Here is a 13,061-nt window from a genome sequence, read left to right on the forward strand (position 1 = left end):
AAGACTGTTGAAAAAAAAAAAAAACATTTGTACAAGACATTTGCCTCTTCATTTTAATAAGCATTGAATACAAAACCTTTAGAGTCAAGAAATATGCTCATTCTTATAGTTGTTGAAAGTGACATTGAGGATTCAAAATTTGTAGTTATTTCTTTGGCTCATGCTCATTGTTTCTGAGACTAGAACTCTTTCGGTCTTTTCTTCTTCGATCCCGAGCACAACTAGAACCTTCTGCTTACCTGTAGGTTGTCAAAAATATGTATTTTTTTTAACCTGTTGTTGATTCTTGCGTTACTACTGTGTTCTGATTCTTGAAATCTCCCTATGGCATTCCCTCTGAATTCATAAAAAGTTACAATATCTTAGCTTATGAGTGGATACCGGAACACACATCTTTAGAAATATTATGATTTGCCAAACTAATCAAATAGGAGAACACATCCCAAAAATTGCATCTAGGTTCGGACATTCCTTAACCTCACGGTTAAGTCCCTCCACAGGGTTGGCCCATAACAAAATTTGTAAGAGCTTTGGGGTGACATTAGTCTTATCGTCTAGGTACTCGAATACCAATTCCTTATGACCGAAGTAATGAGATTTGCCTTGAGGCACCAACAGACATTTACAGAACCTGTTCTCTTCTACTTGCAGGCAAAATAAGTCCTTGGTACCTCATCTGCCTGCCCCATAGTTAACAGCTGAAACACATTTTGTGTTCTAAATGGTTTAGATAACTTGGAGTGGCTTGTTCCTAATATGCGTAGCAACATTAACATTGCCCCAATGTTTGAATGAACCGAAGTTCTCTTGACAGCAGTAAGTTGGACCATTCGTTCATATTTTCAAAAGGTACCTCTGGATAGAATAATTTGCTGCTTACATTGACTTGGCCTTTGTTAGAAAACGTTTCAATTCTAATGTTTTTGGGGCCCATATGGAAAACCAATATTTGAGAAGGATTCATATCTAAATTCACATTGTCCATAAAGTACATATATCCATCAAGCAAATTATTAAAGCCATTAGCTATTCTTCACAGAAGGACTTCATTGTATGCATATAACAGGACAAGAATACATTTTCGACCCAGTCTAAGATTGTCATGTCTCCCCCTTAATTACTCCTCAAGCTGGTTAGTGTAAAGGATGGGAGCCAGGGCAAAGCTCTGACAAACCCTTCTGGTCAGGTCAAAACATTTGGCGCTCTTGTAGATTGTTCTGTATCTTACATTAGCATAGAGGTTCTCCAGTATTGAATCTTTCATTGATTCACATGCTTGAATCTTCCCAATCTTCATGGTGGTAGTCCCACTATAATTATAACAAGCAGTGCTATACATAGCATTAACAGCCATAGAGAAGTCAAGTGGCATTGTTAACCAATTCACATTGTTTTTTAAGATCGAACCTTCAACCTATCAGACACCAGACCCTGAATAACTTCTTCTGCAGGGCCACCATACCCCAGATTTTTAACAGCATGTCGTGTGTGAGGATGTCTCCCTGAGCTCTGCTCAGTTTGTGTGCTCAGTCACCTTTTGACCCTTGCCTTCTCCCAGAAGCAACACTTTTGAACCTTCGAGCAACTCTAAGGTACAATTGTACTATCTACTTCACCCGGACATTGTGTCAGAGGGATCTAAGAATAGTGTGTTCAGGGCTTGAAAGTCTTTTGGAAAACCACAACTTTTTTCTAAGGATCCCGAAAAGAAATATTTAACCTGCTTATACCCACATCGTAATCCTAAGGAATGTAAACATTGCAGAACCTTTTCTGCCAAGGTTTTGAAAGACAGAGAGGTCAGACTACTCCTCGGCCTCTAGAAGAAAAAGATCCACTCTGACTCTGGATCTGATAATGAGGGACCTAGTCATTCCTCAGAGGGGAGAAAACATAACAATGGTGGCCCTATCTCATGTGAGACAGACCCTAAAAAAAAATCGAAATCTCTTCTGAAGGACTCTGGGTCTGAAAAATATGGCAAAAAGGAAGTATGTCACCTTCCTCTCATAAAAAAAAACTCATCTTCGTATTCTATACCTTTGATTCCTAGAAGTGAGCCATCATCGGAAAAATCCGCTCGTTGATGGACCCGTCTTTGACGCCTACTGTGTCGATGGGTGCATTTGAAGATGAAGTCACCCTCCTTACCAGTGACTATGGTGGCATCTGTAACTCTGACGACGACATCTTCTTCGTTGAAGGCCTTGACAACTACCACCTCGTCAACGACCTAGTCGACAAACGTTTAAATCTCCACCAGTGAAACTATCTTCACTTCCACAAATAGCTCATATCAAACAGGCCCTTTTGTCGTCGTCGACGACCCCATCGATGGCCTAAAAACAACCTTTTTTTTATCTCCACAGGGGGAATTCCTGTGGTCCTGCGCCCAGATCAGACATCTTTGAGCAAAGTTTTGCCACTGCCTCCTGTGCATCTCCTTAAAATGAAGGAGTCTGGGGATGAAGGCAATTTCGCCCAGCTTACAGTCCCATATACCTCGATGTGAACTGAAAGGACACTGATGATGATGAGCCTGGTGGAGAGGCTTCCACATATCTAGAAGGTGAATATTCTTTCAGAGACGAGCGTAAGCTAGCGCCTCAAGGTTAGGATTTGTTTCAGGAGCATTATTCTTATGATGAGCCCTAAACTGAACAGCATGCTCCAAGGGAAGACAGTATTTCAGTGCCTATCTCTTTTGTGACAGATCTGCGTCATATGCTTGATGACTATTATAAAAGATTCAGTAGATGAACCCCCCTGTACCTCATTCTCGGGGGGCCACTTAGAGGCACCTAGTGTGACATTGCTGCCTAGATGCCCAGTGGGCCCTCAATCACAGAAGGAAAGACCAGTGTTACCTCCAATCACTATCAGAGATAACTGCATTGACAGTGAAGCGGACAATCAACCTGAGGAAGGAAAACCTAAGATCCAGATGAATTGACGTGGCCTCATGATTCAGATAGATTGGGGTCAGCAGCCTCCGGGAATGACATCAACCCTTCTCAAGAACTGTGCGACACCCTGGCGGACTTCTTCCACAACAAAATCTCAGCCAACTACAAAAACGTCAAACCCGACCCCGCTGCCACTGACAGTATCTGCCTGCTCACACCCACAAACATAAACCCCAAACACCTGCTCACCCGATGGTATCCTTTCAGAACTCAAGCCACAATCACCATCATGAACTCTGTACGCTCGGGAGCATCCACGGACCCCTGTCCCCACCACATGTTCAACATCCGGAGCAAAACGATTGGAAAGGAGCTCAAGAAAGTCTTGAACACCTCCATCACCATGGCCCCCTTCCCTGAGGACTGTAAACACACTGAAGTGAAGCCCTTCAGGAAGAAACCATATGCTGACTTGGCAGAACCGAAGAACTACTGGCCCATCCTTTGCTCCCCTTTCTGGCAAAGGTTCTCAAAGGCCATCAACGAGCAACTCGCCAAATACCTGAAACATATCAACCTCCTGGAACCCTCTATATCCGGATTCAAAGACAACCACAGCACCGAGACAGTCCTGATCGCAGCCCCCAACGACATCAGGGCCCTTCTGGACCACGGCAAAATGGCAGCCCTCGTCTACTTGGACCTGTCAGCAGCCTTCAAAACAGTCTCCCACCACATCCATAGAATCCATCTCCTACCGTTCATCTCAGAACTAAAGAAGAAAATCTGTAGCATCTACAAGGAATATCCCTCAGCCCCACCCTCTTCAGCACATACATGACCCCTCTAGCCAACACTGTCAGAGCGCACACTCAACATCATCTCCTACACCGAAGACACCCAGCTCATCCTCTCGCTGTCAGAAGACCCCTCCACCACCAGAGCCAACTTCCACAGATGTATGAGGAACGTCATCGACTGGACGAAGGACAACTGTCTAAAGCTTAACATGCACAAGACGGAAGTACTCGTCTTTAAGAACACCACCTCGCTATGGAACGACGCTTGGTGGCCTGCTGAATTCGGCCCTTTCCCCCGCCCCAACAGACCACGCCCGCAACCGCAACATCATCTTGAGCAGCAAGTTCTCTATAGAGAAACAGGTAAGAACAGTCTCATCTGCCTGCTTCCACAACCTACCCATGCTTTTCAGGTGACTTCCAATCAACACCAGAAGGACTGTCACTCAGGCCCTCGTCACATGCAGGTTGGACTACAGCAACACTAGGTAGGAATCGCTGCATGCCTCCTGAAGAGACTACAGACAATACAAAACTCAGCTACATGGCTCATATCTCAACCCCCCCAGATGGACCCACATCACTCTGCACCTCAAGAAGCTACACTTGCTCCCAATCCAGAAGAGGTGGCAGGTCAAAATGTTGACCCACGCATACAAAGCCCTGCACAACGAAGGACCAGCATACATCAACAAACAAATGACCTTCTACCACCTGACCAGACACATGTGATACGCCTTCATCTTCCTTGCACACAGCCCCCGAGCCAAAAGTAGAGGATGCCCTTCTCTCAACTGGCGGACAAAGCCTGGAACGACCTTCCCCTGCAGCTTAGGGCCACCTCATAGCTCCAAGAACTCATGAAAGGACTCAAGACCTGGCTGTCCAAGCACCACGAAGCAGCTAGCAGCGCTTTATAAATCCTGATTGATTGATTGAGGCAAGAATAGAAGGACTACAGCAATCTTTCATCTCCATTACTTTCATCACCACCGGCTATCTCTCCTTCAGAGGATATACTAGGAGGATTCCATGAACTCCTACGCGCTTCAATTTGGCACTGCCAGTGAAGAAAACAGAATGTTTCCTTTACAATTTCAAGGATTCATCTAAGTCTTTTAGATCCATTCCCGTTGTGGAATTTATTTGAGAGGAGGGCTTGAAGTTAATGAAGACACTTGCTTCGGTCCCAGCAATCGTCCCTGGCTAGACAAAAAATACAGTTTGTCTGAAGATTCACCTTACTGCCTAATAGGACATTCTTTGCCGGACTCGGTAGTCATGCAAACTGCTCAAAGATCCTCAAGGAGCCCATCTTCCCTGTGTTCAACACCACCAGACAAGGAGGACAGAAGACTAGATAACATTGACAAAAGTTTTTCAGCTATGGCAGCCACCACCATTATGGCATCCAATGCTCTAGCTATTTTAGGGTGATATGATTGGCAGATGTGGTCGTATCTATCGGCGATCTTTGACTACTTGCCAGAAGACAAGTGGAAATAGGCTAAGGAAGTACTACAGGAAGGTGCACAAACTTCTTCCGAAATTGACATGGCTATGGATATATATTCCACAGCCTTCAGATAAATGGTGGGTGCTGCTGTGCTACATTGACAGGACTAGTGAAAGGCGACATCCGTTCGGAGGTTAAGTCAAAGATTCTATATATGCCATTCGATCTCATAAATTTAGTTGGCAAACATGTTGATGATGCTCTGGAGTCTATCAAAGCACATACGGACACCGCACATTTGCTAGGGACGTTGCAGAAAATAAGATTTCCGCCTTTTCTGGAGGCAGATGAAGAGGGCAGTTTACATCAAGAGTGGCTTACCATGCGTATAGATACCAACCATATTCCCTACGGGGATATAGGCCTCAATACTCTGCTGAACAACCATACAGAGCCTCTTCAGTGTCCACATAAGGACAGCAACTAACGCGTCTCCATCTGCCAGCGGGTGTACAGGGCCAGGACGCGACTAGGCGTCTGTGACAACTTCAAGGCACCAGTCACCTCGAACTTTCCCCAACAATTCGAGAACAAGCACCTCTCAATTTTATGATCGCTGGAAAAGAATTTATTCGGTCAAGTGGTTGTTAGACATAATACACCATGGTCACACCTTAGATTTTGCTCAAATGCCTTCCAATCATCCGCCTCGCTAGAGGAATCATCAGCATCTTGCCCTGTTGAAACATGAAATTTGCTCCTTTCCTACATCGCAACAAGGGATTTTATTCCAACTTTTTCCTAATCAAGAAAGTCCGTAAAATGGCGGCAAGTGATGGATCTGAGGTTTCTGAACAAACACATCAAGAAAAACATTTCCAAATGCTCTCTCTGCAGGAGATTTTATCAGGTGTGTCCGCATAGGCTGCACCCTACTGATGTTTTATTATATTGTTGTATTGCCCTCTTTGCCAATTTTAGCTTTCAAAATTCCGTCACCTCACAATATCTATGCGCATTTGAGGAAAGCAGCCGACACATGTAGATAGGCACTGCACCGGAGGTCTCTAACCAAGGGGGAGAGGAGTGGGGTAGATTTTGCCAGCAAAGCCATGAATTTGCCTTACAGTGAATCATACAGAAGTTCTCCAGCAGACTCAATGAATCAGTACACTCACAATGCCCAACACGCAATCCATCATGAGTGATAACAAAGCCTTATCAGGGCTCACCACCATTCTGGTGACTGGGGCCTGCCAGGCAGGGTGCAGCTCCCCTCTCATGCATTCCCTCTCACCATATCATTGGCCTGGATTATCCCCTCTCAAGACCATTCCACAATGTTAAGCCCACTATCCAATCCTCTACACACGTTCCACCTCTCCTACCAGAACAGGTCTCAGGACTTTCTTTGTCCATGTCTACCACCAAGAAGCAAGGTATTTGTAGTATCCTGTCCATGTTAACATCCTGTTATCTCCCTCCCTGCTCATCCCAGTGTGAATGTGCTGTGTGGAATGTTGGTGTGGAGATGCAGATTGGAATATTGGGGTGCCTGTGAGGTGAAGTGTGACAGTTGGACAATGGGCTGAGCAGCTGGCAGGCTGCTCCTGGTGGGGCTACTTCACAAGAACTCATCTACCTGTAACTGAACTCAATAAATCTACTAAAACTACATCTTGCCTGTTGAACTTCATTACTACAGCATTCCTTCCTCAGACACTGAGCTCGAATGCAGATGTGCCTTTAACTTTATTGCCCCAGACAGCCACCTGGTTCTTGGCAGATTGCCTTGAGGAGCCAACAGCCCGAGAGGCTCACCTCTGGCTGGAATCCTAGTCCTTAAAGCTCAGGCACTTCACACTCCGCATTGCGACTCAAAGCTGTGACCAGCCCCTGATAGCACCTCCACAAGTCCGAGGCGCGGTCTTCTTACTTCAAGATAAAGTAGGAGTGTCTTCCCATTTAATGATTAATCAAAGTCTCATTCATTTGTGTGCAACTTTCATTTTTGTTTGTAGAGAAGTGTTTTGATATGCGATAGGATTTAGCAACAGCCAGCATATGCTTCCCCCTCTAGGGTTGATATGCCAGGGGCTTTCTCAAGGCTTTAAATCAACAAAGGTTTTTTTTTTTTAATTTTAAGTTTTATATAGCGCAGCTCTTCTTACTTGTAGGCTGCAAAAGTAAGCAGGTCAGGCACTGTGCAATACTCAAGAAATCCCCGGGGCCAGCCTCTAATTCAGAATTTGCTGACAGGATATTGCAGGATTTTTGCAATTGGGCACTGGAGCCCGCCAATTTAGCTGACCGCAGCCATCGCGCTGGCCGCGCCCCCATCGGAGGATTTGTTTGTCTCCCAAATTTCAGCTGTTTTTGTTATTTGGTTTCTATTCAAATTGCCCTTAGCCACTTTTTTTCCTATTGCCATAATTCATGTTGATGACAAAAGAGCTTTATATTTTTGTGTGGCCGTTAACAAATATTTCAGATGAGGTTGCACATTTTTTATCTGATTATGGGCATCAGTTTGTGTAATGACTGACTTAATCAAGATTTTTAAGGTGTATTAAAGCATTCATTATGATATGTAGCCATCTTTTTACCCACTAACCAGGAAGCACCTTCAAAATGTAGTATGCTTGCAAGCTGCTGTTAAAATTCTGTTGGCTTAAATTTGCTAAGTAGGGACCTGAAAGTATTTTTACCAAACTATGAATTCTTTGGCCCACACTGATACTCATGCTGCTATGATTCCTCTTTGCTACCTGTATCAAGCATGCAAGTATATGGTGCCACTTTGTTGCCCTGGGGAAAGTTAACGCTAGTGTAATTTAAAATCTTTCCCAGATCCTGGTCCACGTACACATTTTCTAACTGCCCCAAGGTAAAGGTGCATCATTTCAAATATGGTTCGGAAATAGTATTAATTTCATGACATTTCCAGGTTCCTTTCAAGATGATCGGGGTATCATTGCTGCACCCAGGCTATATTTATATTAGTTTTTTAACAGCAAGCATGTTACTCTTTGAATGACCCTAGTTTATCTTAGACTTCTGTTACATAACAGCATGCTGCTCTTTCTACAAACTCATTACTACAACCGAGAATATTCGGTTGTCTAATATTGATCGGCGAGGAACTATTGGCAAATCACAATTAATTGTAAAAGGTTCCCAACCATCCCATGAGAGCAGAGGTGCGTTCCTGGTGCCAAATTCCAAAACAACAGGTTCAATATAAAAGTTTAATTTCTAACCATACAAATGTGACTACAGATTGCAATTTGATATTCAAAATGACAGAGAACCTCATAGTTTTATGACATGTGTAACCTGTCCATGCCCTCTTTAGACCGTTCCAGGAGACATTTAGATGCCTTGCTCAGAACTTCTGCTCTGTCTTTTTTATTTGTTCAAGCATTAGTTAGATTGTGCCTCTTACTCAGCTTAAACCTGCAGTTTGGGATTGTCTCCCTCTTCTGTGGACATATAGAGAACATTGTATACTAATCTGCATATTGCAAAAGGTGACCACTTGATCAAATAATAGTCTCTGATGCACTACCTGTTAAGCCCCAGAATTAAGTGATTGCAACATGCACACACAAAGTAAAACGATTTGAACCATTCAAGATAACAACATAAAGGCTAATTACTAAATCCCAGTCAATGCTCAGATCGAGAACAACTGATTAAAAAGAACACAGGACACCTACATGCACTGAATGCTTCTCCACCAGTTGTGCCCATCACAACCCACGTGGTAATGGGCAGCTGTCCCTCCTGTGGAATGAGGAACCGCTTTGTAAAATGTGAACTCTGACGTAGCAGGGTCACACAGTCACAAACTAAACAGCAGCCCTCTAGCAGTTATGGTGCAGTCTTTGATACGCTACACGTTTAAAAAGTTTTAACAGGTCAATCACTACAATATGCTATAAGCTATACACTGCTCATGAAGAAAGCCAAGAGCTGTTGCATAACCACATGCTCTAGACAGCTGTGAGTGCTGTGAAGCCATACCAACCCTAGTAGTGTGCGGCATACGTTTTGATAGCTTAATAATGCAAGTTTAAATGAACATGTATAACCCTAGTCTCCACATTTATTTTGACAGCTGTAAAATTTTGCTAGCACATTTTGCATCAGTTTATTTGTGCTCCTGTTCCCCTCAACATGTCTGCCCTATTTTATTCACAGCTGCATTTTTCCAGGACTGTATATCCGAGCAGGACCTTGATGAAATGAATATTGAAATCATTCGGAACACACTGTATAAGGTAAACTAATCCTGCTGCATTTATGTTATGTAATATTCGCATTTTTGCACTTTTAAATGGACTGATGTTGTGACCTTCGTTGCCAGTTTACGTTTTCCAGAGAACAGCTTTTTTTGCCCATTGCAGAACAGAGTGATTATTCTTTATCCTCTCCTTCGAACAGTACTGCTCACCTCGTTCTGTACCCTTATCTTCTTTCGAAACTCCAGTGAACTCAAAAAGTCCACTAGCATTGCTGAAACTGTCCATCTGGACGTTGCAGTTTATCTGTTTTCATATTTCAAAGGCTTGGTCGTCTGCCACACCATGTGAACGCGGGGGTAATTCCAAAGTGTACAGTGAAGCTTTCATACAGCTCTGTTCTTAAACCACTGACTGGCACTCATTAATGTTTGCTTACAGATGACCACATTGATACAAGAACCTGTGTCCTAGGTTAGAGCCCTCTTCTGTAAATCTAGTTTTCGAAGGATGTCTGTGAAAAGCAAGTAGATTTAGCCATGGAGCAAACTGAGCAGTGTGCATGAAATGCATTCCAAGTATTTGATGCACATTCTAGATCCCCCTCTGTTGCTACCAGTGTCATCTCATTTTAATTCCAAGGGTTTGCTAAAGCAATAGAATGAGCACCCTCATATTTTTTTCTTTGCTGATTTTATTTCAAAGTAGGTGCTCATATTAGTAGCCTTAAAGAATTTCCCTGGGCTTTACCTTATTTGTTTTTCCCCCATTTTTGGTGGCCTGCTTCTCATGCTCGGGTCAGTGGACTGGTGACTCTTCTGTCAATTCCTTTTCCCATCCTAAAGGGTGCTGCATGTTTGGGCATGCAGATGCTGTGCCACCAGTGTATCATTTGTGTTTTGCACCCACCCATGTTAAGTCTGAGTGTGGCATGGAAATAGCTTGTCTGTTTGAACTTTTGACCCTTCAGTGGGCCAGCCATGCAAACTTGTCTTCTCTCCTTAAACTACATGCCCTTTTTCTTTACCCTGACCTTTTTGATTTTCCCATTTTTTCCTCCTCTCTACCTTTGCCTCCTCTTAGTGTATACGTTGCCTAGTCCTATTGCTGTTTGTTGCTTGATACATGTGCTGCCGGCTTACTATTTATAACTGAATTGTATGGCATTGTCTTGAGGTTTAGATTTTTAGATAGATAGGACTTTGGAACTCATTAGGTCTCGACATTGCCATTGTTTCCCCACTTGATGTTAACATTTTTCATGTTACCTGCACCTTCTCAATGAAAAGGGTGTTATTGTATTTTAATTGCATTCTTATAGATCTTCTGACCCTCGAAAAGCATGTTCATTCAATTTTGTTTTTAATCCTTTACGATATGTAAATTACATAGAGGGATTCTCCTAGGCATAAGCAATTTTTGTAGTCTGCCATTGACATCATGAGGGTAATAATGTCTGTAGTTCCTCTGATTTTCCTAAATGTGGGAAGATGTATTACAGTGTTTGCACAGGATACAAAACACTTTTTTTGTGACTTCATTTATGTGTGGAACTAGGGTTAGTTTGGTGTCCATGATCACTCTGAGATTCCTTACTTCGTTTAATGTCGCTGATGGGGTCTCCAGTTCTAGTGCTCAGATAATTGTAGGTTGATAGTTAGTCTATGATCACAGTTTCAGAAGAATTGAGTTTCGGATAATTTATCAGCATTTGTTTATTGATGGTACAGAGATGTGTATCAAGTCAGGACGAGTCTAGGTCCAGTTTTAGGATAATCTATGTTTTGTCAGTATAGTTATGAAATGTTGGACTGAACGAGCTGATCAGGTCTGCCAAGGAGGTGAGGTAGAGGTTGAACAAGACTGGCGAGATGAATGACCCACTGAAGAGGAGGTGATGTCAGTGATGGCATTTGTAGAATACTTTGACTTCCTTTTGAGGTAGGAGGATATGTGGTTTAAGTAACTTCTTCATACACTGAAGATTTGTATCCTCAGTACTAGAGTCAAGTGGTGGATGGTATCAAAAGCCACTGGTGGGTGTAAAATTGGCCCAAGAGCAGTAATGTTGCCTACACCCTTATTGTCCACTGTCCATTTCAGATCACCTAAATGGATATATAAGCAGTTGTCCATCTGCCTGGGTAGAACTCAGATTGCGGACTCTAGCGGATGCTTCTCTTGAACTAAGTTTGACTTTTATACTCAATAGGACGTTTTTGAGGGTTCGCTCTGGGGCAGGGGTCTGATAGATAACCAAATGTTATGCTTGCCTTGATAAACTCAGTTAATTGACTGTCAGATACTTGTTTAAATGAGATTAGTCACTGGTGTCTGTCTGCATCTTTTCATCTGCACATGTTCTTAGTAGGCTGCATGTTGATTATTTTGTTTCTGAGGTCCGAGAAGGCATCTCGGAAAGCTCATGACTAGTATTTCTTTGGCAGTGCATTCTGGATTGCAGAAGTCTGTGAGGATCTTCTGTAGATCTTTACAAAGAAATCATATATTTGCAGTGTGTGTGAGGGATAATTTAGTCTACTTATGTTTTTTGCATTTTAAAGAAAAACTTTGTTGTTTTCATTAGCAGCATGAGTGTTTTCTGGACATTCATGTATGTTTTTCCTCTGTCTGAATATATGTCACTTCTTATCTCAAGTATCACATACTGTAGTCATGGGTATTGAAAAGACCAGAGTGTTGCAAAGCTCTTCCACAACTTCTCTGTAGACTGTGTCTTTCAGTAGGCCAAGATTGTGTTGATATTGGTACATTTGTGGTATTCTCCACTAGGAATTAAACCCATTTTGTGTAAGCGGCCTCTGACTGCAACATCTTGATCATCAACCTGAGAAAATCCCAAACAGTGCGTTTCAGAAGGCCACAGTGGCGCTAATATCAGTGTTACTTGGGTGCGAACAAAGCGGAAAATGTGCAAGAATACCTGGGAATCCTCCTAGACAGCAATGGGACTTTTAGCCACACTTGGATCTGATACGGCAGAAACCTCTCTCCTTCAAATCTGCATTTAAACGAATCATAGCAGCCACAGGTTCCTTGACCTAATTATCCATGATAAAAATAATCCAGGCTAAACTGATCCCCACCATTGTATACAGTAGTGAAATCCTAAGAAGGGACGGGGCCTACCCTGAGATAGTCATCAACAGGCTCTTCAAATGACTGTTTTCTCTCTGAGCTTATGCATCAGCTGCCAAGTTACACCTTGAGTTCGGCCTAGTCAGACAATCAATTGTGAGGAAGGGTACATTTATCAAGCTCTGCTATTAACTTAAGGCAGCAACTCTAGGCACACTCAGCTCCCTCCTTTGGGTAGAAATGAACGGGAGCACCCACTCTTTAGCCAGGCTCTACTTAGATAGTTCCTTAGCATTACTAGGTCTAACGGACCAATGGGAATCCTTTAGCTCTTACCACCAAGCTGAAGTGTTGGGTAACAAAAGCGTCAAGGCACGATCACTGCTAGCAGACTAAGAGGTATTTGCCAAGTGACACCATGCCTGGTTACCCTGTCATTCTACACCGAGCTAGCACACCAGTCATGCTCGAGTATAGCTATTAAACCTCAACTTAAAACAGCTTTCATGAAATTCCTTATGGGATGCCTGCCATTATATGTCATCTCCCCCATTGA

At 43.1% G+C, this 13,061-nt stretch overlaps 1 protein-coding gene across 1 annotated transcript in view; it reads left to right on the plus strand.

The window, feature by feature from the left end:
* The window catches only part of ATP6V0D1 (ATPase H+ transporting V0 subunit d1), a 217,438-nt gene that overhangs the window by 103,178 nt on the left and 101,199 nt on the right, over positions 1 to 13,061 (plus strand). Inside the window, exon 4 of the mRNA XM_085638876.1 lies at positions 9,366 to 9,445. Coding sequence (XP_085495002.1) covers positions 9,366 to 9,445 — 80 coding nt within the window. The remainder of the gene's footprint in view (positions 1 to 9,365; positions 9,446 to 13,061) is intronic.

The sequence above is a fragment of the Triturus cristatus genome, chromosome 12, assembly GCF_964204655.1.
Source record: "Triturus cristatus chromosome 12, aTriCri1.1, whole genome shotgun sequence".
NCBI lineage: Eukaryota > Metazoa > Chordata > Amphibia > Caudata > Salamandridae > Triturus > Triturus cristatus.